Source organism: Rhipicephalus microplus, chromosome 8 (assembly GCF_043290135.1).
Source record: "Rhipicephalus microplus isolate Deutch F79 chromosome 8, USDA_Rmic, whole genome shotgun sequence".
Lineage (NCBI taxonomy): Eukaryota > Metazoa > Arthropoda > Arachnida > Ixodida > Ixodidae > Rhipicephalus > Rhipicephalus microplus.
The window spans coordinates 9,236,966-9,261,589 of NC_134707.1; the positions used below are offsets into that span (position 1 = coordinate 9,236,966).

General features: G+C 40.7%; 1 protein-coding gene across 1 annotated transcript; it reads left to right on the forward strand.

The window, feature by feature from the left end:
• Positions 1-125: 125 nt before the first annotated feature.
• On the forward strand, positions 126-21,107 carry LOC119164087 (venom metalloproteinase 3). Its single transcript, XM_037416193.2, has 14 exons — positions 126-278; positions 1,279-1,472; positions 5,195-5,290; positions 5,374-5,506; positions 6,063-6,101; positions 6,176-6,303; positions 8,306-8,380; positions 8,440-8,570; positions 11,055-11,107; positions 13,773-13,881; positions 16,375-16,515; positions 17,467-17,602; positions 18,997-19,116; positions 20,866-21,107. Exons 1-14 carry the CDS (start codon positions 215-217, stop codon positions 20,890-20,892), a joined length of 1,446 nt encoding a protein of 481 aa, XP_037272090.2. The 5' UTR covers positions 126-214; the 3' UTR covers positions 20,893-21,107.
• Positions 21,108-24,624: the final 3,517 nt, after the last annotated feature.

Consider the following 24,624-nt stretch of genomic DNA (forward strand, 5'->3'; position numbering starts at 1 on the left):
CAAAACGAGACAATTTTTCTCTTTGGCTTTATGAAGTTTCACCGCGTGATCTGCACTTGAATTGGCAAAGCGACTTGTGACGTTGCCTTTTTATGACCTCTGCTCGTGTTGTTCGAAGGTGAACACACGCGATTTACAGGAATTCCGCTACCGGTATTTTGGTGCGCCATAAAAACGGAGTGATCACATCCGCAAAAGGAAGCAAGCGAACCCCATGTGCATTCATATGGAAGCAGGAAATTGTTTTCTGGTGTGGGTTACGTGCAGCGCTTTGATAAGTAAGAACGTTGCTTATTTGTTTCATATCTGAAGTGTGGAATTCCTGATTATTATTATTACCTACCATATACTTTTTTAATATTTTCACTGGTTGTTATGGAGCAGCTGTCTGAAGTGATACTACTTGAAATGAAAGAAACCTGCATGCATCCGGAATGTCACTCTTGTTGCACACTTAACATAAACGTGACCCTGCAAATCTAAAAATATTGCTCATCGGCAATTTAAAATACAAAAGTCTTATTGTTACCTTGCAGCATCTTTTCATGCTTGATTCCTACATTGACCTTTGAGGTTTTTTCGGTCACAATTTTTTAGTTGCCTTGAGTTGAACACAGTGTGTGTCTGTTTTGTTTTCAAAGGAATCCACAGTATGACTCTTACATGCCAATTTTGCAAACGTTATCACTGTTCAATTTCTTTGTTAATGCGTCGAAGCAGGCTTCTTAAGGCAAAGTAATCAATAGATATCATTTAGAATACACTGTTTCAATACTTCGCAAAGCTTATTAGAGCACTGTAATTCCCCTCGCAAGCTACTTACAATAGAGTGAAAGCTAAGGATTGTAAACAAACCGCATGTTTGCGCCGCAAAACATAGTTCTCTTTGTAAGTGCATTATAAGTTCCTGTAGCCTGTGCTTTGTAAGTTCATGGCACAGGCTACTTCGCAGAAAAATGCAATAAGCTAATCACCATTGACATGTAGGTCATGAGAATTTAATTATTGCATCAGTAACTGTCCGTGATTGGGATTTCGATACATTCCAGCGCCAATGCAGACGTTATCATCCGCTGCGATTATAACTCGTGCTTGCTACTTGTCCATTATCCTGACAGCAGCCAGCTTATGCAATGCACTAGTCTTACATTTTCTTGCAGTCCAAACTTATGTGAGTCCATCACTAATAACCCTTTTCATGACTCGAATACCTTTCTCGAGCATATATTAGCGAGTGACAGCCGGCACTTCACCTATAACGTGCCCTTAATCTTTCAGTTGTCACTCACCAGGAGTTTGTAGAACTCGACAGCATTACAGTTTACCCTCAAGTGTACGAAGAAAGAGATGGTGACTCTGAAAAGCTACTTTCCATACATCCTGGATATTCCATTCAGTTGAGAAAAGCTTCAGTGCTAGCTGATACACTTTTGGTGCGAGAAGTGGCAGAAAGCGGCATCGTTGAGAAATACGTAAGTAGAGGTTTTCCTGTCACAGTCATTTTATACTGACACGCTGACGAACATGAGCTCTTGAGCTGAAACTTCGTCAAAGTGGGTCTGTTTTGTTAGGAGTCGAAGGAAGGACTGCCACTGCATCGTTTGTAGTTCTTGCCTTAAAAAAACTTCACTAGCTCAAATTTACTCTGGCACCTTTGACTACTATCTGTTTCATAAATCTATTGCTGTGTCTATAAAGCTCAAGAACACTTTTTAGAGAGGAGTTTTGATAAAACAAAAAATTACGAGGTATAAAAATCTTTCAAGCAAACAGCCCAAGTCTCGCGTGAATGCGACTAAAGCCAGCATCTTCGAAAGAAAACTTGGTGAATCAGTGACTCGTGTTTAAAAGCCAAGAAGAAATGGCGGCTTTGTGCCTTGTTCAACAAATGGACATTGTCAAAGGTACTTCAGTTTAACGTTGCCTGCAACAAAGATAGGTGAATCGTAGAGAACTACTGGAGAAAAAAGACTGATGAAGACAAGTCTCACTTAAGCCAGTGTAGGGCGCTGAAACGCAGACAAAGCAGTGGTGGAAACTGTGGGTGTATGCCCCATTATGCAAACACAGAATTGTGCAATGGTGCTTCTGATGAAATTCCACGTTCAATGAAACCAGCTCGTGCGCCTTGAGGGGCTAGTTGGGTTATTGCATGCAGAAAAATTTACACGAAGTATCAAAGGACACCACAAAGAATCAACAATAAACAGGTTGAGCCCTTCATCTGTTTAGAGTTGCGTTCTTTGTGGTGTCCTTTTCTATTTAGGCGCAATTTTTCGGCATAGAAGTAGAAGGGTTACACCTTCGCGTATTTGCCTTCCTCTGCAAATAATCTCTTCATAATGACACACTTTGAATATTTCCAGCTTTATATATTCGTGAAGTGGAACCATAAGTTTGATTACCAATGTGGATTGTTAAAGGCAACCTTATTTAGTAGACAGTACGCCCTTGAGATGCAGTGCTTTTATACGTGGATTGAACTTGCTGTTGCCAGTTCTTTTGGAGCAGTGGCGAAGAAAGCGTAAGTTGTATAGCTCATAAAATACATGAAACTTTCCGCATTATGACTGTGAGGTCACTTAACCACAGTGGCTGTAGCCCATAGCTTTGGTGAAGGTACTTTCATGTTTCTCCTAACTTAGAACGTGCCGAAGCACGGGACCAGCGTGAAAAGTACCATATTTTCCCCTAGAAAGACAGACTTAGAGGTCGATTGGGTTTTTCGATCAGCTTTACAATTCAATGGCGTTATCAAGCCCTCATGCGCACTGTCCTGGGATTTGCTATAACCTGGTTTCGGTTCTGGGAGCATGCGTCAGTTCTATGTGAAGAACGAACGTTTGCCGTAAACTAATTCTGTAACGAAACGAGCTTGCAGCATTCACTGTTTCTAGCAGTCCTAGATATTCCACTGTATACGTACGGTTGTTAAATGCCCTGTACGCTAATACTTTTTTTCATTGCGAATCAGCGAGAAGGCCACTACGCATTCATACGTTGACACGCGAAGCTACGCAGATTTTTTTTCTTTACTGAAGAATTACCCTGCAATAACCTTGTGTGTTTCAGCAGGAGAGTTTTACAACAGGGATACAAATTAGTCTTTATTTGCACAACATCCGTGCTTTTCGGAAAACTTATTGCAATCTCCTACACACTTCGTAAAAAAACAGTGAACATGCACGTCTTGGCCTGGTATTCGCGATTTTGAGTTTGTGATATTCGCGTTTACAAATATACAAAGGTGTCTTTAAGTAATTATCCTTTTTTATATCTACTTTGTTGTTATATATTTGAAAAAAAAACTGTTTCAGCCTCTTTTTCCGTCGGCACGAAAACAACTCCCAATCGAATTCTTGTTTAATTATTGTGGCACTGTTCTACGATACCTACCCAGGACATGCCTGGCGGCTCTGTTTTGAATAGTTTTTATCCCAGAAGTGAGTGTCTTCCGATAGATCCCATAGTGGGCAGGCATACACATTGGTCTACACATGCAGTAAACGCATTCTGTTTTAATTCTATCTCTCGGCATGCTTACTTTCTTCAAGCTTTCGCAGCTGGCGATTAAATATGTCGGAGCACTTTGTAATGGGTGGGCCTTCAAAACACCCACTCGCTGCACTTCACACGTTTTGACGCCTGGCGTGATCCCGTGCTTATGCCACGTAATTGTCTGTACGGTTAGGAGACTCATTCAACTACATGGCATTCATCTATCGTTTCTGCTTCAACGCAGTTTCAAGAAGGAGCGTAGCTCTGCGGTAAGAGAATTTGTCACGCTGCCACCCTGGTTTTGATTCTCACTCAAACCCAAAATTCGTATCTTAAAGACGATAGTCTTTCGTAGAATACTTAAACGCAAAATTTTTGGTCTCTCTGCCTGTCTGTGTCTAACTGTCGACTTGTTTGTCACCCGAAACGGCTTGTTTTTTTTTGCCTTTTATTATGTTTGCCTTTTGTTTTCCAAAATCCAACCACATACAGCACCCACCACTATTGATCTCGTTTCTGCGTGCATGCTTCTGCGTAGTATTGAATAAAAAGTAAATTTAGCACATATCTGAGGCGGATCATCAACACGTCAATATTCTGTCGCATTTTTACTTGATACTACATAAATTATACGTAAGTCATTCTAAAAAACGTAGCGCTTATTACGCTAACCTGACTATTGCAACGCTATGCGCGGAAATTCGTGTGTTTCCTGCGCGTTGCTAAGACGATACGGTGGTGGCACCCACCCGCTGCGCCCATCGAGGCACTTTAAAGCAACGCCTCCAGAATCCCATTCAACGGTTTTCTCGCGCCGAACATCAAATAAATGTTCAGTTCCCTTTCTCCAGATAAAAGACTATCATCATTCAACGACATTTGCAGTGAAACACGGAATCATATGGTGGTTTTGGGACGTTAAACCCCACATATCAATCAATCAGCAGTGAAACACGGAGAAACCTGGCCAATGTTTTTAATTTATTTGCATCTTTTTTTTATTTTTCCGTTGCGGACAAGATGACGATTTTTCGCTGACAACCAGTGAAACTGACATCAATTAGAAAAATAATGTGAGCGCAAACACACGACACATTCGCACACCCACACACACCCAGGCGTCAAACTCGCCCAGCGCTGAAGCCTCTGTGTGTGTGTGTGCGTGTGTGCGTGTGTGTGTGTGTGTGTGTGTGTGTGTGTGTGCGTGTGTGTGCGTGTGTGCGTGTGTGTGTGTGTGTGTGTGTGTGTGTGTGTGTGTGTGTGTGTGTGTGTGTGTGTGTGTGTGTGTGTGTGTGTGTGTGTGTGCGCGCGCGCGCGCTAGATCAAATTCTGTATTGCTGTACTAACTTACCCAACAACGACTTCTTTTAGGACACTGACAACGACCTTTGGTTATCTAAAAACGGAACATGTCTGAATACCGAGTACCTACGTCTACGATAGAAAATATTAATTACTTTAATGCGCCAAGTACGACATGCTACCCATTTTTTGTTCTCTGAATGCAACATCTAGTGCCTTGGAATGGTGCAGTGCGAATGTGACACCTTTGCAGGCATCATGAATGGGATGTTGTCTACTAGATAATTTTATGCATATTTTTCTTAGTGTGTTGTGGATATTTCTTAAAGAATTTATACTTTATATTAAGTTATTGCCAATTTAGTTCTTTTATTCTCTTTTCTTTTCCCTTAAGGTTAATGGGAAATACTATGAAAGACATCTCTATCAGGACATTGAAAAACAAGCTTCATTGCTTATTAAACCTCAAGCTGGAGGACATTACCATGTTGTAAGTAAATAATCGTAATGTACTTGTGTTAAGCAGCCTATTGTTCAGTGTGCTAATTTAGAAACTCGGTCGGCTGTTTTCAGGTTGGCATCCTAAACTCCACACATGAAATTAGGCCTTCGAGAAGAAGTGAGTGGTCGCTCGCAGATCTTCCAGCGCATAAAATATCCAGAATTGTAACTGATGAAGCTCATCATGACGTCGTTGTGACAGCACGTGAGTTTTAGTTATTTTTAATTATTTATTTTGTTCAATGAGAAAGTGGCAGAGCATTAGTAAGCACTATTTGGCCCATAAGTGCTGGTTATACACTCCATGCGGCCATGAAAGTGCCAAATCGAAGCACGTTGCACGGTGCTGATTTTTGCTGGTTTAGCTTCAGAACATACTGAAAGAGCAATAAAAAATGATCTTTGTAGGTACATGATGTCACCTAAATATAGGTCCCATAATATTTTTGCTTTGACAAGATTTTACAATGGGGGGATAAACAACAAGAGGGAAGGCAGGGAGGTTAACCAGGCACATGCCCGGTTAGCTACCCTACGCTGGGGGAATAGGAAGGGGGCATAAAGATGAGAGAGAGAGGAAAGATTGGCCTCAATAAAAGCATTTATTGCCTGTAATATACTTAAATGCCGGCATAATTTTCGTAAACTTTGTAGCTTTCTTTCCACAAGCAGAGTACTCGGAGGGATACTGTCTTGCTTGAAGAAACATACAAAACTGTGCATGTGCTCACCGAATCACACTCGCTCGCCTTGTGTTACAGGAAGCGCTGAGCTAAAACCAGCAAGTACCTTTCAGACAAGTACGTTTTATTATCACTCAGCTGACATGGTTGGTTACAGATGAGTACTAAAACGTTGTTTTTACTCTCTGTAGAATACAAGAAACCACTACCGAACAATTTTACCATGGAGCTTTTTTTCCTAAGTGACTTCAACCACACCCAGCCATTTAGATATGAAGAAAAAGAGCATGTGGAATACGTTTCAGTGCTTGTGCTTGCGGCAAGTATCAGTATTTTACTGTTTGTTTCTGCAGTACGAATTTTCACGGTAGTGATACATCGATGATTTGTTTGGGTGGTGTTTGAGAATCTGAAGCGGATCGGTAAAACAAGTCGTATAGCATGCATGATGCATGATGGTAGCACAGACTAAGGGCACGGATAAAAAAAAAGCCCATTCAAGACACCACATCAGGCGTATTGGACTGAGTGCTACACACTATCTTATGCCGAATAATTGAATAAAAAATGATAGGTGTTACTTTAAAGGACAAAGAAAGTGAAGACTGGGTCAGAAAACAGACGATTGTTAAGGACCTCTCAGTCCAAACCAGGAAGAATAAATGGGCTTGGCCAGGGCAGGCAGCAAGAGGGCAAGATTGAGGAAGAATGGAAATAATGAAAGACGGGCAGGTGTAGCAGACGAGCGTCCTGTTCTCTATCCTACTTCGCTACTTATTAAGAGTGACACAATACATTCCAAAAGAAGGCGAGCAGCTGAGGGGTAGGTGGAACATTAGGTCTGCAGATGAGATTAAGTAGTTGGTGGGCATAAAGTAGTCGCAACAAGCACAGGAATGAATTGATTGGCTAAACAAGTGCGCGAGTAGTATGATGATGATAATGATGATGATGATGATGATGATGATGATGATGATGATGATGATGATGATGATGATGATGATGATGATGATGATGATGATGATGATGATGTTGTTGTTGTTGTTTAGTTCACATTCATGGAATTCAGAGGCCTGATTAACGACATTTTTATACTCAAATGTGCACAAAGTTCTTGAATTCTGCTGACTAAATACACCTCTTGTCGAAATTGTGCTCCAAGAACTCTGCTAACATAAAAGGAACGAAACGACAACCATTTCTCTGCAGACTTAATTTCAAAGGAAACAACAAGCATGGGCTTCTTTGGTATTCTTCTTCAAAATATGCTTCCCCATTAATAAAAATATTTTGTTGAGCTAGAGATTGAAACCTGTGACTAGCTTTTTTCCAGGGCACCCAATACACCATCTGAAGCAGTGAATGATAAAAAAAATTCCTGCAAATTAATGGCCCAACTCGCTCCCCGAGTGTTGTTCAGTAGTCTTTACAGATACACATTTGCATTCAGTCCGTCAAGGTGGACGAGTGGTTAGGGTACTCGGCTGCTGACTCCAAAGTCGCGAATCAGATCCAAGCAATGGCGGTCGTTTTGCAATTGAGGTGAAATGGTTAATTCCTTCCTATTGAAATGATCCGTATGCGATGTCCAATAATTCCGTATATTTCCGTAATAATCTTACAGAAATGTATGGAAAGTATATAGGAAACATATGCATTCATACGCAAACATACGGAATCATTAGACATCCCATACGGATCGTTTCAATAGGGCTGTGTACTGTGTGGTGTCAGTGAGCGTTAGAAAACACCAGATAGTCAAAAGTTTCGGACTCCTTCTCTACGGCATCCTTAAAAATCATATTGTGGTCTTGAAACGCGAAACCCCACGCATTTTATTATTATTACTCAGGTTCAGCTTTACAGTGATACGGATTCGTCATCATCGTAGCTCGTTGAAAAGTGCTCCTGTTTATCAGTCACTGGTTGATAAAACTGCGTGTATCTTGAAATGTTATCAGTCTGGTGAGTCTATTTGTGCTTGTCTTGAGAAAGTCACGTGACATTTTACTTTGCACTCGAACCCTTACAACACTGAAGGTGTTTACAACATTGTTATGCGGTATGTGTGATCCTAGTTTTGTTCCATCCAACTCTCGCCTATGCTGGCGAGTGTAGAACATTGAACGTGTTGGTAACATATAAAAATGTCTGCGAACAAGCAGCACATCCACCTAATTATAAAGCGGGACACGTCAAACTTTCTTTCTGAATCACTGACGCGCAAATTGCCGGTAAAAGACTTGATATCAGTGCACACAGTCTCCTACACCCTGTCTATTCTCTAAAAACTGAAGTACTTGCGACTTTCGGAATCGCAGGTCAGCCTTCGCCTTCAAATGCTGACTCCCCAAGGCTTTATCACCTTGACGACAATTGTACGCACGATGAACAAGGTAAAGAAAATCTCTACAAAAAAGTTTTTTTTTATGCTCACAACAATCTGCACGTGCAGGCTCGTGAAAATTTTCTCGAATTGCGGAAAGATGGGAGGCTCAGTGCAGAAGGAACGCTGGATAATTTATCGAAGGCCATCCAGCTCGACAATAGAATGAAGCAAGCCGACGCTGTTTTCATGGCTACGCAGTAAGCATCTCTTTCTCACGTGTTTTTTTTTGCTTTGTGTGCTGTGGTACAACCACAAGTGTAAAAGCGCTCTCATTTGTTAGATTTACAGGTGAAGTCGGTAACGCCTTAGCTGAGTAACGTCTGCTGTCGGGATATTCGGTGCATAGCTCAACTTGAATTTATGGCGGCAATGCTTATACAGAAGCGAAGAAAACACGTAAAAGATGGTAAACCGCACACTCGCAACTAAATTTTATTCTTCCGAAGGCTCATTTCAAGAACCCTCAAGCTTGCGCACAACACTACAGAAAGCAAAATAACAATCTCTGAAAACACCACTAGATAAAAATCTATCATTCCAAAAAAAACTATACTGATTGTCATAAAGAGGTATAGAAGAAACGCTGATACAAAGATTGCCAGCTTTCTGTATGTACATAGCCACAGCCCATTCCCGTGCCACCTTGTATTTCCTATTCCGCAAAAGGCATTCGTTGCCCAGCAGTGGTTCACACGTGCAAGCCTTGAAATCACGTGGCAAGTGAGATTCGGTCTCAATCCTTATGTACAGGGTGGGCTCTGCTAGTTGGTTATTAATACACCGGCCAGTCTGGCTGATGCACATCCAGCCGCATCTCAACGGAATCTTATAAACAACACTAGTTGGACATTTCATAAAATGCGTTCTTTTTTGCGTGTTCTTTCCCACACTCAGGTCTTTCAGCAGAAGACAATAAAAAATGAGTCTTGACATTTTTAATTTGACCCAGGTCAAAGTAAAAGTCATTTATTATTATATTACACAATAAGATGTGGTTACAGAAAAATATTCACACGAAAGTCCGAGAGTCGCGAGCTGTAGTGGGACCCTCGGTTAATTATAGTTTACAAGAAGTTTAAAAGGGATAAACAGTGATCAGGTGAACAGGAACAAAAAAAAGAATGAAACGCTAGAAACACTAAAAATATTCAATAGTTAAAGCCCATAGATTGAATCACAGTAGATAAGTACAATAACTGAGAAAAAACTTACAAAAGTACTTTAAACACAACTGCAGGAGCATAGCCAGGTGGTGGTACATCAAGCCCGTGCCCACTCCCCCCCCCCCCACCCCTCTGTGATTTTTGCCACGGCAGAGAGAGCGGAAAATGACCATTTCAAAAGGGTGCAAACTCGAAAATCTTAAAAATGCCTTCCCCCACTCCCCTCGAAAAATATTTCTGGCTACCCAGCTGAACACAAGTGATCTATCGTGCTGATCAGAAAGAACCACTTCAGAAAGGTTAGGGTGTAGGTAAAGGAATAGGGTGCAGCCGGAGCAATGTAACTTGCTGAGGAGTTAAGGCTGAAAGTTGGGCTAGTTAGTATCGTGATTAATTTTGAATGGCACTTGCGAAATCAGAGACGAGGCCGAGAAGAAGAAGCTAAGGTATATGCTCGTGTTTGTTCATACGACATATTTTTGGTCGTATTATTTTAAGCTTCTTTTTCAGATTGGCTTGATTTTCAGTTTAGTTTCATTTAAGTATCCTGCCACCAGGTTCTTGGCCCATCCCCCTTTGTGGGTAAGCGCCATCCATCAGAGGTCATCAGCATCAGCATCAGCATCATACTGGAGGGAAACAATGTGAAAGACAAAAGACCAGGTGCTGTAATATGTGCTTTTTCCAGCCTGGTCTTTCGTCTTTAGCGCTGTTTCCCTCCAATATGTCGTACCAACATTCCCGAGCAACCACTCTAGCTTCTTCTTCTCGTCCTCGTCTGTTATTTCACTAGTACCATGCCATATTCTTTACTAAAGAAGTATTTATGAAAACGCGTAGCTTTTATCAGTTTCTTTCTCGGGGAGAGACTGTCACTTTTTACGTATCTGTCTGGCGTATTCTGTAATCACAACGGGCTTTGTACGTTACTTCGTTCATCAATCCTATCTAATGGCCCATGCTGCGATCGGGCTATAAATATGAGCAGTTACACCCCTAGGTTGTAGAAGTAGCTATGACAGTATTATTATTTTTCTGGCGGACAAGTGCTACATATTTTCAGATAATGTCAACTGTGCTGCCTATAGGTCTGTGTTTTCCTTATTTTATCTGCTTTGCGCGAAAACGCAAGTTCAATGAAATCATTTTTTATCGCAAAAACGTTTAAAAGCCGCGGTAATATTTTGCCATGCAGATGGACTTCGATGATCATGATTACTTCCCAGAAAAAGCTGGTCGCGCGATACGAGATTGTGAAACAGAATACCTAATGGCGTGATTGCACTTCCCAATCAGCTTTATTAACTTGCAGTACAAATCTCACTGGCGTTAACATTCTTATAATGTCATGGATAATCGACAGCAACGTGATGATACTCAACAAGAACGACAGTGTGAAACGTATACTTGCAATCACGGTGTGCGAGCGAACGTAAAAAATATAAGTATGGACAGCTAACCACTTAATAACTGCTCCATAAGTTCTCTTGAGTCACATCTGTGTACTTCTGTTTTCAGGAGACCTATTGTTTATAAAGACAAGTCTGGTGAGGACGCTGGCAATGCTATAGGTAATATTGATTTTGGGCAAGGATGTTACGGAGTTTCAAATATTGTATCAATGTTAAAGATATTACCGCGTGCCTAATGATGTTACAAGTACAGACTAGATTTGAAGCAAATGCCTCTTTTTTTAGCACTCCTATGACACGATTTTGGTAAACAAGATTGAATTAGAGCTTAGGATTCACGTTTACAACACCCATAGTTGTCAACGTTGTGGTCTGTGCCTAAATGTTCACAAATGTCTACAAATACATACAAAAGGCCACTTACAAGTTCACCGCCTATACGAACCTCATTTAAGCTGAAGTTTTGCTTTGGGGCGCAGTTTGAGACAATTACTGAGGATATCGTGCAACATTGTCTCGAAACCTCAGGAACTGTACCTGGTCATCTGTAGTTGAACCAGCTCACGGAGAACAACCAGCAGAAATGAAGCAGGACGCGCCGGTCAGCATATGCCACGTGGCTAAGAAGGGGCGAGCGGCTTGCGAAGGCAAAATAGCGGTGAGCCGTAAGGGAAATGATAGTGAGAAGCACGAGAAGCAAGATGTGCATGTAGCCTTCGTTTTGATTGTAATTTAATTTTAAAGTATTCATCACCAGTAGACTAAGATATTTTTCTACGAGGTTTGACCCTGCCCATAGAAGGTGTCTATCACTTTTTGGCCGTTTAGCCGCTTGTCTATCTGCCCCTGTATTCTTTTCTCAGCCATTCTGATTAGTATGACACCAAAGGTTATGTTGATTACAATGTGGGGATTGAACTCGTCGTGCTGCTGAATAAATTGAGACACTGTGTTCTACAAAACAAGTGAGAAAAGAAAACAATGCATTCTTATGTTTCACTGTGGATGCCTTTATGCCGTAATAAACAACATTTTCCTTTGTTTTCCTGTTGCTAATTTTGGCCGCACATGTCCTGATTTGAAAATATTTATATTTCTGTAAAAAACATTTATTATAGTGAAGGCCTAAAGCGTTGTTTTGCCTACCTACTTTCTGCGCCTCAAACGGGCTTCCTAATGCCTAAGAACCGGAGCTGTAGTTAGAGAGTAACACTAAAGATGCCCAGTGAATCAGTGTAGATGTGTTCCTTATATGTGGTGATTTAGAGCTGCGACGACGATATTATTACAACAATTGCATAAGCAATGTATATCACCGACACTGCAAATAGTCTTCGAAGGTTCCAGCCACTAATATCGCACTTCATAAGGACTATTCGACAGGTTCAAAGTCTTAAGGTTTTGTGCAGATGTTGTTCGACATATCCATCTCCACCGCGGCAGCTATGTCCTGAGGCTGATTCTCTCAGGCTAATTGTTATGTACACCTCTAAAAAACATAAAAATGTTCACGTAAGGTCACTTGAATGTAAATTAAAAGTACTTGTTGCTGGGCTAGTTGTTTTGCCATACTTAGGGTACTTATAGACGCCTAAAGCCCACAAGAAGAAAGACACACAGAAAAACAGCGAGCTGCGAGTTGACGCTCTTTCTCTGAGTGTCTTTCTTCTTGTGGTGTTTTAGACGTCTGGAAGTTTCCTCAGTGTCGCTTGAACGGTTCATTACAGTAAAAGCTCGTTAATTCAAACTTCAGGGCACCGGGAAAAAATGCGCGAAATACCCAAATATCGAATTGCTGAAATTGCAAAAAAAACGAAGTGTCTATTACGTATGCACTTTCAGTTTTTTGGTGAATGAATAAATCATGTATTCATTTTGCAGCATAAGAGTACAAAAGAGTCAATATTTGACATGCACGGCTTCTTTCCCAACACGATGGCAACTGAAGATCCCTTTTATTAAACCGAAAAGTGCCCTAAAACTATCCCTTATTACATTCCACCACCACCAAGAGCCACCACTAAGAGTCACCAAGAGCTTATCATTTACGAAAGCCCACTGAAGTTAACCTTCCAGTTTCGAAAACGTTTTTTAGTAATTGACAAGAAGACCAGATTTTACTCGAGCGTAGCATTGCACACCGTCAACATTTTTTTTTTCATTTTCACTTTCTGTATTGCTCCGAGAATTCGATTTTGACTTTACTTTCTTGCTATTGTCATTTATTTCAAGTATATTATTGCTAGCAAACATCCACACCTGCATTTTTTCAGGTTCATTCAGTTCTAGTCTTTGTGAACATGACCATTCGTAGTGACCATATCGCACAAGAAAGAACCAAGCAGCTAAATCGTCAAAGTCTGGCGCATTTATTAGGCAAATGTGTGGTCAGGGAAAGTAACAATCAAAATAGTGCAAACAATTAGCACTTGCCGTACACTGTTAACACGGCGAGAATGGTTATCGATCGTCAATAATCGTTTTTTTTTTACAAAGACACTTTGAAATTTCTACATGCGTGATCATTGATTATTTTAACGCCATCTCAGTAACTCAAGCTACTTGCAAAATAAATTCTATTACATGCGTGATCCGCGTTATCTCATGAGAGCAGTTGTGAAGGTTCCCATCAGTTCTCCTGAGGCTTGCAACAAACGAAGGCACTTTAGCAGCCAGGCATATATGGTAACAATTAACAGAAATCAATTACGCGTAACATCGTATTGAAAGCCTAACTGCAACGGCTTCTCTTATGTTATTTTGTTATCAGTGCGTGCAACATGCTGCAAAAGAAATATATATTAAACGTTACTTTCACTCAAAGGAATGGCACGGCGGGGAGGTGTTTGCAACAAAGACAAGGTTGCATTTGGAAAAGACAATCCAGGCACTTATTCTGGAATACACACAATGGTTCACGAATTGGGACACTTGTGAGTACCCGTTTAGTTGCTACGCCTGTAGCACATCACGTACAGTTATGTTACATGTGACAATTCGCAGTGGACACCACATATACAGCAATCACACGCACATTTGTGTTACAATGGGTATCAAACTTCAATGAGACTCTACTACCCAATTTTCGTGGAATGCGATCGATATATCCGACAGATCGAAGTGAGCACCGAAATTCTTGGGTTGTGTTTGCCTGCAAGCTGCCTTGAAAATACGACGGTGGCTTCTGGGTGGTGTTTTTGCTGCTGAGCTAAAAAAAAATCGTTTACTCATCATTGGTTGGGAAATTATTCGATGGTCCTCATGACGGCCTGCATTATAGTACCATTACGTTTTTATTTCGATTTTTGACAGTCGATAACATTGAGTACACTCCTTGAAGCTTTAAAGATAGTGCTGATTTTGAGTTGGGCGCGTCTGAACTTGCGGTCATAAATTACTCCCTCTCCGAGGCACATTACGCAAAATGTATCCTAAGCACCAAACGACAAAGTTTAGTGGACTACTTATGTCTTTTCTCGCCCTCTAACAGTAGTCACCGCAATATATATATATATATATATATATATATATATATATATATATATATATATATATATATATATATATATATATATATATATATATATATATATATATATATATATATATATATATATATATATATATATATATTTGTGTGTGTGTGTGTGTGTGTGTGCAGTCAAGGAGGTATTTTGCTTGGTCAAAGGACACGGGATGATGGACGATTATGCGAAATAACTAGTTATAATATGTCGAGTGTACAAGCTTACACATTTCAATTCTTTTTAATAAAAAACGAAAGTACTAATGGCACATTCAACCGACCATTTTCCAGCTGCTGCAATTGCTGGTCTATAAAAATAGTAAAATAGCAACTAAGAACTGCCGCAAAAGTTTGCTGGCCAATAGATGATCAAATAGGTGGATTATGGTCTCTAAAGCTGCTTGTTCTCGTTATGCAGCCTTAAAGGGGCCGACTTCAGCCATTTGAAACACGGCCAGAGCACTCTCAAATGACCCCCCGCATATGCCGTACGAAAGAATTGAAATCTGGACGTAATGCAATGGTCCACACGCAGAGAAAAAAAGCTTACGCTGGTAGAGTGAATGACTCTACTAAACGTGAGGGTTAACTTTGTCTATTATAGAGCGGTGAGGGGTAAAAAGGCAGTAACTTTTCCTCTCCCAGTTGACCTTGTTATCGTATATTCCTTGGAAAGCGTAATTTATAATACTTGTACATAAATTTATATTAACAACCGATGAGTGCAATGTTCCGTAATACGAACTTTGGGTGCTACTTTACGTCTATTTTCGTTTATTCTATGGCGGCAACCCGCTTCTGCTTGGGTGGTGCAAATTACGAATATGGTGTCAACCCACATGCTTCCCTTCGCACCCTTGCAGTAAAAATAAATTTGTACCTACTGGGTGATAATGCTGAGGCAAAATTTGCACTCAAGCTCAACAGACACACTACAAAAAAAAGCCATGTGTGTCCTCTCTTTTTTTCTTCTTTTTTTTGTTTGGTGTCTTATGTGTCTGTGCTGCTACTTTTGCATCGTAATCCTCAAGCTATAATTGTAACGTCCCCGTTTCGCGTTGGCTAGACTCTTTTGAACAAATAGCCGCAACAGGAGGGAACAAGAGAGAAAGGGAAGGCAGAAATGTTAACCAGTCTAGAACCACTGGTGTGCTACCCTACATGGAGGACAGGGAAGGCAACATCGGTGTTATGGCTGTGGCACTCGACTGCTGAGCACAAGGTCGCAGGTTCAAATATTGGCCTTGGCGGCTGCATTTCTATGCAGGCAAAATGCGGACGACTGCACTTTCATTTAGATGCACATAAAAGAACACCGCATGGTAAAAATTTCGAAAGCCCTTGCCCCGGCATCTGTCATAATCATGTCGTTGTTTCGTGACATATAACCTTTAAAATTTTCAAAGCATTATTGAAATACAAAGATGTAAAATCTGTGGCAGCTCTTAGTCCGCGCTTTTCTTGTGTGTATCTGCATTCTTTTCGGGTGTCCTTCCTTGTGCTACAACGGTGCGCTGCAAATATTGAGCTGCCTGTCGTTATTCGTGTAACATTTTAATGTCTTGCTATTGCTTCCCCCTTTAGGCAAATCTGTAACGTTTTATCTTGCCACCCATTGTCCACCCGACAGCGTTGCCACCTGGCGTCCTGCCCGGGGAGGCTTTCGTCCCTGGTTTGATCCCCAGTAGTTGCGTTAAATTGGAAACTTTATTTTCTGAGATATCGTTATTCTCGTAAGTTAACACTGCAAACGGGTAAATTCTAATTTCATTTTTCATGCTACTACCTGCCCATTGCAGACATCAGGATTATGTGACTGCACTCTGTGAACAAAAAAAAACAATTCAGTCTATGCATCGCTATTGTTATGTACACACCTAGCGATATTTCTTTTTTTCAGGCTAAGCTTGGCCCACGATGGTGAAGAAGGTGCAGAAACTTGCAAAGCAATCCATGGTTACATTATGAGCCCATATCATGGTGGTATGCACAATAATGAGTGGTCGCTGTGCAGCAAAAACGCGCTGAAAGATTTCATCCAGTAAGTTAATGTTTTTTCTCGGCAATCGTGAAAATATTTATGTGTGTCATTTTCGTTAAGTTCTGACATGTGATAACACGTGCCATAATTTTATTCTATTCATTTAGGCATACGCTAAAGTGAAACAATAATTCAAATCAGCCTGATACTTCTTTTTAAACTCTATTATGCTACTTTTTTCAACACACATAATATCGAAGAAGTGAAAGCTCTCTCGCCCAAGGTTTTCAGTGTTAATAGCTATGTAATAATAGAGGCTTTTGAAATCTGTTTTGTTTTTTTGTTTTTTGACTACATTGCCTTAAAAAAATTTAGGAATTTAAACTTCATAAAGCCTTAGAAAACAATATAATTCATTTTTACCAATGAATAATGATGTACGCTCTCGCATACGCAATCGAAACGTATGACTTTGCTGGACTGGTGCGATAAACTCACTGCTTCTATTTTATTTTTGGGCTTATCAAGTTCATTGAAATTATGAAGAGTGGCATTTTTCCGTAGCTTGAAAGAACAATTTTTAATATGAGTTCAATTTTTTTTCTTTTATTGTTGCTGTCACTTACTTTTATATCAACAAACGCTTAAATCTAGCCAAGCCATGTCATAATAATCATTTTTCATATTGAGATGACTGGTGTGCACAATGATACAGCTCAACAACCACGACTACAGAGAAGCTCTGTGAAGCTTTTTCTGGAGGTTGTAGTACTTAAAATGTGCTAACCTTACGGATTGAACCAGTTTTTTTTTTCTTTCCTTAAAAGCGCCTTTGTGTGTTGCTGCCTTTTGGAACATAGTGGTGGTTCGATCAAAACTTGGAGAGTAACATCTGTGAATGCAACTGAAAAATACACAGCGAATCACCACCGTTCAGTTTGTTCAAGTTGTTTCTTATTTGCGTCAATATGTTTCAACCATTTTTGTTAAATACAATGCTTTCATATGCAGATCACCAAAATCATCGTGCCTAAAATACAATAAAGACAAAAACCATCATCCACTCCGTCTTGACGTGAAACCAGGGTCGGTCATCAGTGCAGAAGATTACTGCAAGAAGTTTTTCCCTGACCACAAGATCAAGAAGGTACATACAGCTCTGCATTTTTTGCATTAACCTAGTGTTGCGTTCTCGCGTTCCTACCTTTCATATTCTTCATTTTTAAAACAACCGATGTAAATATGCCATATTCGTTCCAAACAAATATTTTTTCGCGTGTGTGTGTGTGTGTGTGTGTGTGTGTGTGTGTGTGTGTGTGTGTGTGTGTGTGTGTGTGTGTGTGTGTGTGTGTGTGTGTGTGTGTGTGTGTGTGTGTGTGTGTGTGTGTGTGTGTGTGTGTTAACACTAACCAAGTAGCATGCACCACATTCAACGAACCCAGCTTGCAATCCAAATGAAAAGTTTCTCAGCCACAGCGATGTTGCAGCATTAAAGGGACACTTAAGTCAAATAACACTTTACGTCAGAGTGTAAGCTCAATGTATGTCAACATCTAAAATGACAATATCATCAACAACAGTGCGCTATTTATCCAGAAGTTAAGGTAAATGCACAAGGACACAAATGCCGCAGTAGGACATTTTCAAAATGATCCCTATGACATCAGACGGACCACCTACAATTAATCCCTAGTAATTGATCTACCTGCACTAAATAAAGAAGCTTCCGTGCATCAAGAGCTGCAGTAAAGTGCTGCTTGTTCATTTCTGTTTGATTCATGAAAAAAAAAATTGCCGGACGTTACTATGAAGAATGGCGCGAGTGGTTCAAAATTCCATTTTCGCGTTGTTACACGAGACAGGTAGTGTCATCTAGTGGGGCGCAGTTGAAGCAAAAGTGTCAATCTCGAAGCCAATGAAAGGCAATTGATCAATAGCCGTTGTTGCTGCTGTGGCTTCCGCTGCTTTTGGTCTACTGCTACTAGTGCAGTGAAGCCGGGAAACGGTGCGCATGGCAACAGTGACGTGAGTCGGTCCAGTCGGTCCGCTTCTTGAGGCGGGTAATTTGAAGTGTGCTAACTCGATGCGGAGCACTAAAACGTGATTTTATTTCAAAATAGGCCCTTCCTTCGCACAAAAATTAACACTACGAGGTTTCTGGACCGCCATTTAAACAATCAACTTTGACTTAATAGTTGACTTCAGTGTCCCTTTAACGCTGCTCTGTACCCGACCCGAAACACGGAGCTTCGACACCAAATGCGCTAGGTGGAATTCAGAGTGGAATTGCTATCAGCTGTTGCACTTATACTTTAGTGCGCGTTAAAAAACCCTGCGGTTCCTAATTACCAGAGCCCTCTACTACAACTTCTTTTAGAATTACGTCATAGTTTTGAGGAATAATATCCCCGAAACTATAATTAATCATATGTCCCTTAGGTAACCTCTCGTATATTTTAAGTAAATAAGAACTGAATCCTGGATCTCAATTAATAATCACCTTTTTGCCTGTTTTGCACAATGTTCTCCAATATATTACAGGCGCTTTCGACAGACCACTGCTCGTTTCGCTGCATCTTCCAGACTTCAGATAGAAAAACAAAAGAAGCAATTATATTTGCTCCAGACGGAACACCTTGTCATGCGAAGAAACACGAGAAGGTAACTACATTGAGATATCTTCTCTCCAGACAACCTACGACATTTTTCTTGTTTTCTATTCGCTAAAGCATACCTGAATTCTTCTATAGTCAAGAGTCCGATGGAATCCTGTCTGGTCGGGGACAAACACAGCGCAAAATAACAAAAACGCCGACCAAGGTGAAATACACAAAATTCAAAAAGACGTTTCGGCTACCATGTGGGGAGCCAAAACGTCTTTTTATATTTTGTGTATTTCACCTTGGTCGGCGTTTTTGTTATTTTGCACTGAATTCATCTAATGTCTTATGACGACGTTTTTACACATCGATGTTCTTGTATTGAGTGTGCATTGTTTACTCATCAACAGTTTATTTATAATTTACTTGGATGCTCGCCTAAGTGCATTGTATGTTCCACTCCGTATTTACCAAATCTTTAGTGGCTGCAGTACTTAAAAAAAAGAGCGACTTGCGAATATGCGAGATATTTCATGCACAGTTTATCTCATAACAAGCTACTCTAATTTGTATTATACCGTATATAAATCGCTCAGGTGAAATTTTAAAAACAAACGACAACGCGTTTGCATGGCATAACACATGACTTTATATTAAATGGATAGACCTGATTGTCATCATCAGTGCTTACACTTGCTTCATCTCGAGTGTTTTCTCGAGTTACTAAGTAATATCTGTAAGAATGATTCAAAATTTTCACGTAGGTCGGAAGAGAACTTGCAACAATTTCTCAACATTTTACACTATGTCACGGTCAGCGAGCGTGACGTAAATTACGAGAACATGGCTGTGAAATTCGAGAAGGATGACTGCGTTTTTAATTGATTAGAAAGGTAGCGAAGAGCTACATATATGTCCCACACTGACAAGAGGCAATTCTTGAAATACTTTATTCTGGCTCCATTGGTGCGAAGTGACAAGTGTGTCAGGACTTGACGGTGATGGTTGAAGAAGGTGGTCTAGGTGCGCTTACTCTAAAAGGGTAGTCGTTATGTCTACTTGCACCTATTTCTTCAATGTGGCTCTTTCGATAAGAGCATTTTAGAACATTGTGGTATAAGAGGTAGTCAAAATCAACAACATAAGAAATCTTGCACTAGGCATGGTAATAATGTTGTGTACCTCTACTCCAAACGGTTTCGTCTCCATAGATTAAAAATAAAACCCCAAGGTGTAGAGGAAATTCGTACAGAAAGATAGGTCAGCTTTCGTGTGCCACCTTGCTTTTTGTCGCTGTGCCTTGATAATTTGATCGCTTGTCTTGATCACGGAAATGATACCGCTGTATGCTGGTGCACAATTCCCTTGTGGTGCCCATGCTTTACTGCAGTTGACCACCTGCAGCATGCAGTGTGAGCCACCTTACGTGGCTGTTAGATGAGTGAAATCAAGCGACACCACAGTGAATTTCCCCCACTTAATGCCGCAATATTCATGGCAAAATAGTGTTAGCTGTTGGTCACGAATTTAGCGCAGCGAAAAAAAATTTATTGATAACGGAAGCCAGTACAGTACATAACACCATAATATGGCGTATGTGCCACATTATTAGTCTCTCTTTGGGAAGACCAAGCATGATTAGTTTTCATGATTTAGGAGCAATGACGGACCTATCTCCTTTTGCCTGCACTCGCTTTTAGTTCATGATAACAATAAACGCTTACAACTTGAAAAAAGAGCTAGCTAATTTTGAGAAATAGAGGCCTGCGGGGCAAAGACTGATATTCTCTCTGTTCTCTTTTTCTTCCAGAAGTGCAGATACGGATTTTGTATGTAACATGAACAGTAACTAGCTCGTTGACACCTCGATGAGTGGGGAACCGATACTGTATATACTGATTCAATTTAAGTAGAGTAATGTAATCAACTGTGAGAACAGCAGAAGCCTTAATCCAGCTTCATCAGATGCTTATCTCTGGTGCTGTAATCGTGCAAAGTGAAAAAAACTAATGACACGATAAGCAAACTAAATAAATAATTAGTGAAACATTACATACGGCGACCATTATGTCGTTTTTTTTGTTTGGTGTTCTTTCTTTGTTCTGTCAGCCAGAGTCAGAATCAAGTTTTATTCACGAAACCATAACAATGTAGCTTTTCGGACTTGTTGGTACAGTATTCCTGACCACCCCCCCTTTTTTTTGTGTGTGTGTGTGTGTGTGAGCGCAAACCGTTATAAGGGAGAAAAATGAAAGGTACCTCTTTGTTTTTTTCCTAAAACGTTATGTGAACAATAAAACAATACCGAAGCACTCGACTAGAGATGCGAAGTAGTGACCCCTCAACACCCAGCGCACTGCTTTAGACAACCAAACCTCGTTCCATGCTAGTGGCGGCGTCATAACGACGAGTTACTTATGTAGACCATTTTCCCTTGACGGTACGCCGTTCTCTGGGGAGCTTGAGCGTACGACGTGCCTTCTTTTTTTTTTCATTGCAAAACTGCTCCTGAAACTTTTGTGATTGGCCTACCTAGCTTGGCAGCACTTGGGGACATCGCACAATTTCGGCTAAGCCTAACTTGATTTGTCCCAAGTGAACGCTCCCAAAGGTGCACCAAAAGTGGCGACAACACGAAAGTCGTACTTCGAATTCTTCAGCGCATTTCGTTCCCCTCGTCAGCAACCATTTGGACAAGCCTCTTTTTTTATACTCTGCTGCGTTTTGAAATAAACTTCAGTTGTAAGATCAGCGCTATTCTGTGTTCTCCATAGTCCTTGTCTTTTGTTGCGCTGCAGTTGTCAGTGTAGTGACTGTACCATTTAGGTATTAATCTGTTAACAACATACCGCGATGTATAGAAGTTTCAAGATAACAACCCTTCCCCCTAATTTTTCAGATCCCTTAGTGGTGCTTCTTGAGGATCTCGATAAGGCACCTACGTTACATCCAGTCTTTTAGAGTGTGTGCTTGCCTCCTAGTTAGCAAAAAAATGTGCGAAGATATATGCAGACGCCAACCAAGACTGAAACTGCCCGTACGGATGCATATGTCAAGTGACATGTTTAATTAAGAAATCAATTGACGTACTGACATTTCCCGATGCATACGTCAGCATTCCATCTACGTCATTGTTGCGCAATGAATCTGCGGTGTCCTTGTACATGATACTCAGAGCTTGTGTGATTAGCTTTAGATGGAAATCTTGTTAAGCGTAGTAAAGCATTTTATTTTGCAGTGAAATATGTACAAGTATGATATGGCGCTGTGGCTGGTTTAGATGGAGGGTATCTTGTCTTGCGTTTAGATTTATCTTGACTTGTGTAAGATCAGCATAGACAATTCTAGATTTATGGTGACCCCCAATTTTGTTCTTATTCCATTCAGATCTTACATGAGGTCATCAAGTTGACACGTGCGTCAAAATGTCCGCCGCTATAATTCACACATGACCTGTCGTTTTCTGCCCGCCCTCACATCCTACGACCTTTCACACAAGCCAGCACTTAGCATTTGAGTTAAAGTGTAGCGTAGGCAACCGACTAGGAAGTACATGACATCGACTTTTGTTTTAACAGTATATATAGATGACACTTACTACAGCTCCGATTGTTCGTTGATGTGAATAGCGCCACCTTCCTGAGCGATCACGAGGTTCACTAACTTCACTTCGTCGTAAAGCGCTGAGTATCAAAATAATTTTTGAACTCGCATTAGTCAGTAAGGTACACTGAATTAGCAAGACGTGCTAGCTACAGCAGTAGGAACATCAAGGTTTCATTTCCGCTTGTCGCAGGGCATATGCCAGTCCTGTGCACTTCCCAAATGTTAGTTAGTCTATGCGCGTTCACTACTTTTCCCTCTACCGGCAGTGCCTTAGCATGACTCGAGTAAAATCCTTTTAGAAATTTTAATTTAGAACTGCTAATGATGCTTGCATTTGATAAATGCTTATTTTAATAAATACCGGGACATTGTGGGAATAATAGTGGTCAGTCATACAGATCGCACCATGTATTGTAAAAAAGTGAAATAAGTTTTCCAATTTCATCAGCAGGAAAGGGGGTGGGAGGACAGAGCTTGAAGAGGCGGTTCTGAAAATATTAACACGTTGAGACTTTTTTATCATAATTAGCTTAGCGCACAGATGAGTATATAGTATTATACTGTCACATTATACAAGAGCCAGATTAAATAAGGTTAGCGGGGCCAACTTATATATCTCAAACACTCAGTTCTGCCGCAGCTTTACCGGATGCAAAACCAGACGCTACAAAATAATAAATATTCACTCTAACTTTTCATATTCAGGCATGTCCTTGGTTGTTCAACTAGTTCCTTAATTTGAGCACTGAAAATCTGAGTATCTTGAGGCAAGCATAGTTTCTCAGAAACTATTTTTTTTTTTGGAAACTTACTGTACGATGTGTAAGAGGCCGTGCAAACAAAGACACTTCTCGCATACCGTTTCAAGGCAGGGGCTTCTGGAACGCAGAAATGGGGTGGTATTTGCGCACGTTACGATAACGATTTCATGGCGTGTGTTGAAAGCATTTATACCGTGTGCGGCAAGCTTTAGACAGGCAGTTCTAAATGGAAATTTTTCTTGTAACAGGCCTTGTCTAGAGTCCTCTGATGTGTAAGCAATTTGCTTGGTCTCTTGGTTTCAACTGTCATGTACAATATCCTCTTCAACAGCGATGACTACATTTGCTTTTGCAACTCGCTTTATTGTAGTCATGCCAACTTGTTGAGATAAAAGGCAAGATATCTTGCTTATAGAAGAGTACCTTAGTAATCTGCGCTTCGCCGATGACATTGCATTGCTGAGTAACTCAGGGGACGAATTCCAACTCATGATTACAAAGTTAGACAAGGAGAGCAGCAAGCTAGGTCTTAAAATGAATCTGCGAAAACCGAAACTAATGTACAACAACTTCAAAAAAGAGCAGCGCTTCGAGATAGGTAATAGTGCAGTTCAAGTTGTAAAAGACTATGTCTACTTAGGGCAGGTAATAACCGCGGAGCCGAACCACGAGATTGAAGTAACTAGAAGAATAAGAATGGGGTGGAGCACATTTGGAAAGTACTCTCAAATTATGACAGGTAGATTGTCACTATCCCTCAAGAGAAAGGTATATAACAGCTGTATCTTGCCGGTACTTAGCTACGGAGCAGAAACCTGGAAACTTACAAAGAGGGTTCAGCTTAAATTGAGGACGACGCAGCGAGCAATGAAAAGAAAAATGGTAGGTGTAACCTTAAGAGAGAAGAAGAGAGCAGAGTGGATTAGGGAACAAACGGGGGTTAAGGATTTCATAGCTGAAATCAAGAAGAAGAAATGGACATGGGCTGGGCATGTAGCGCGTAGACAGGATAACCGCTGGTCGTTAAGGGTAACTAACTGGATTCCAAGAGAAGGAAAGCGGGTAAGGGGGAGACAGAAGTTTAGGTGGCAGACGAGATTAAGAAGTTTGCGGGTATAAATTGGCAGCAGCAAGCACAGGACCGGGTTAACTGGCGGAACATGGGAGAGGCCTTTGTCCTGCAGTGGACGTAGTCAAGCTGA

Excerpts from the sequence above, each read along its gene's own strand:
- LOC119164087 (XM_037416193.2), top strand. The coding sequence starts at position 215 with ATGTGCATTCATATGGAAGCAGGAAATTGTTTTCTGGTGTGGGTTACG. Across the intron at positions 1,473-5,194 it reads GCGGCATCGTTGAGAAATAC|GTTAATGGGAAATACTATGA; the intron begins GTAAGTAGAGGT and ends TTTTCCCTTAAG. Across the intron at positions 6,102-6,175 it reads AGCAAGTACCTTTCAGACAA|AATACAAGAAACCACTACCG; the intron begins GTACGTTTTATT and ends TACTCTCTGTAG.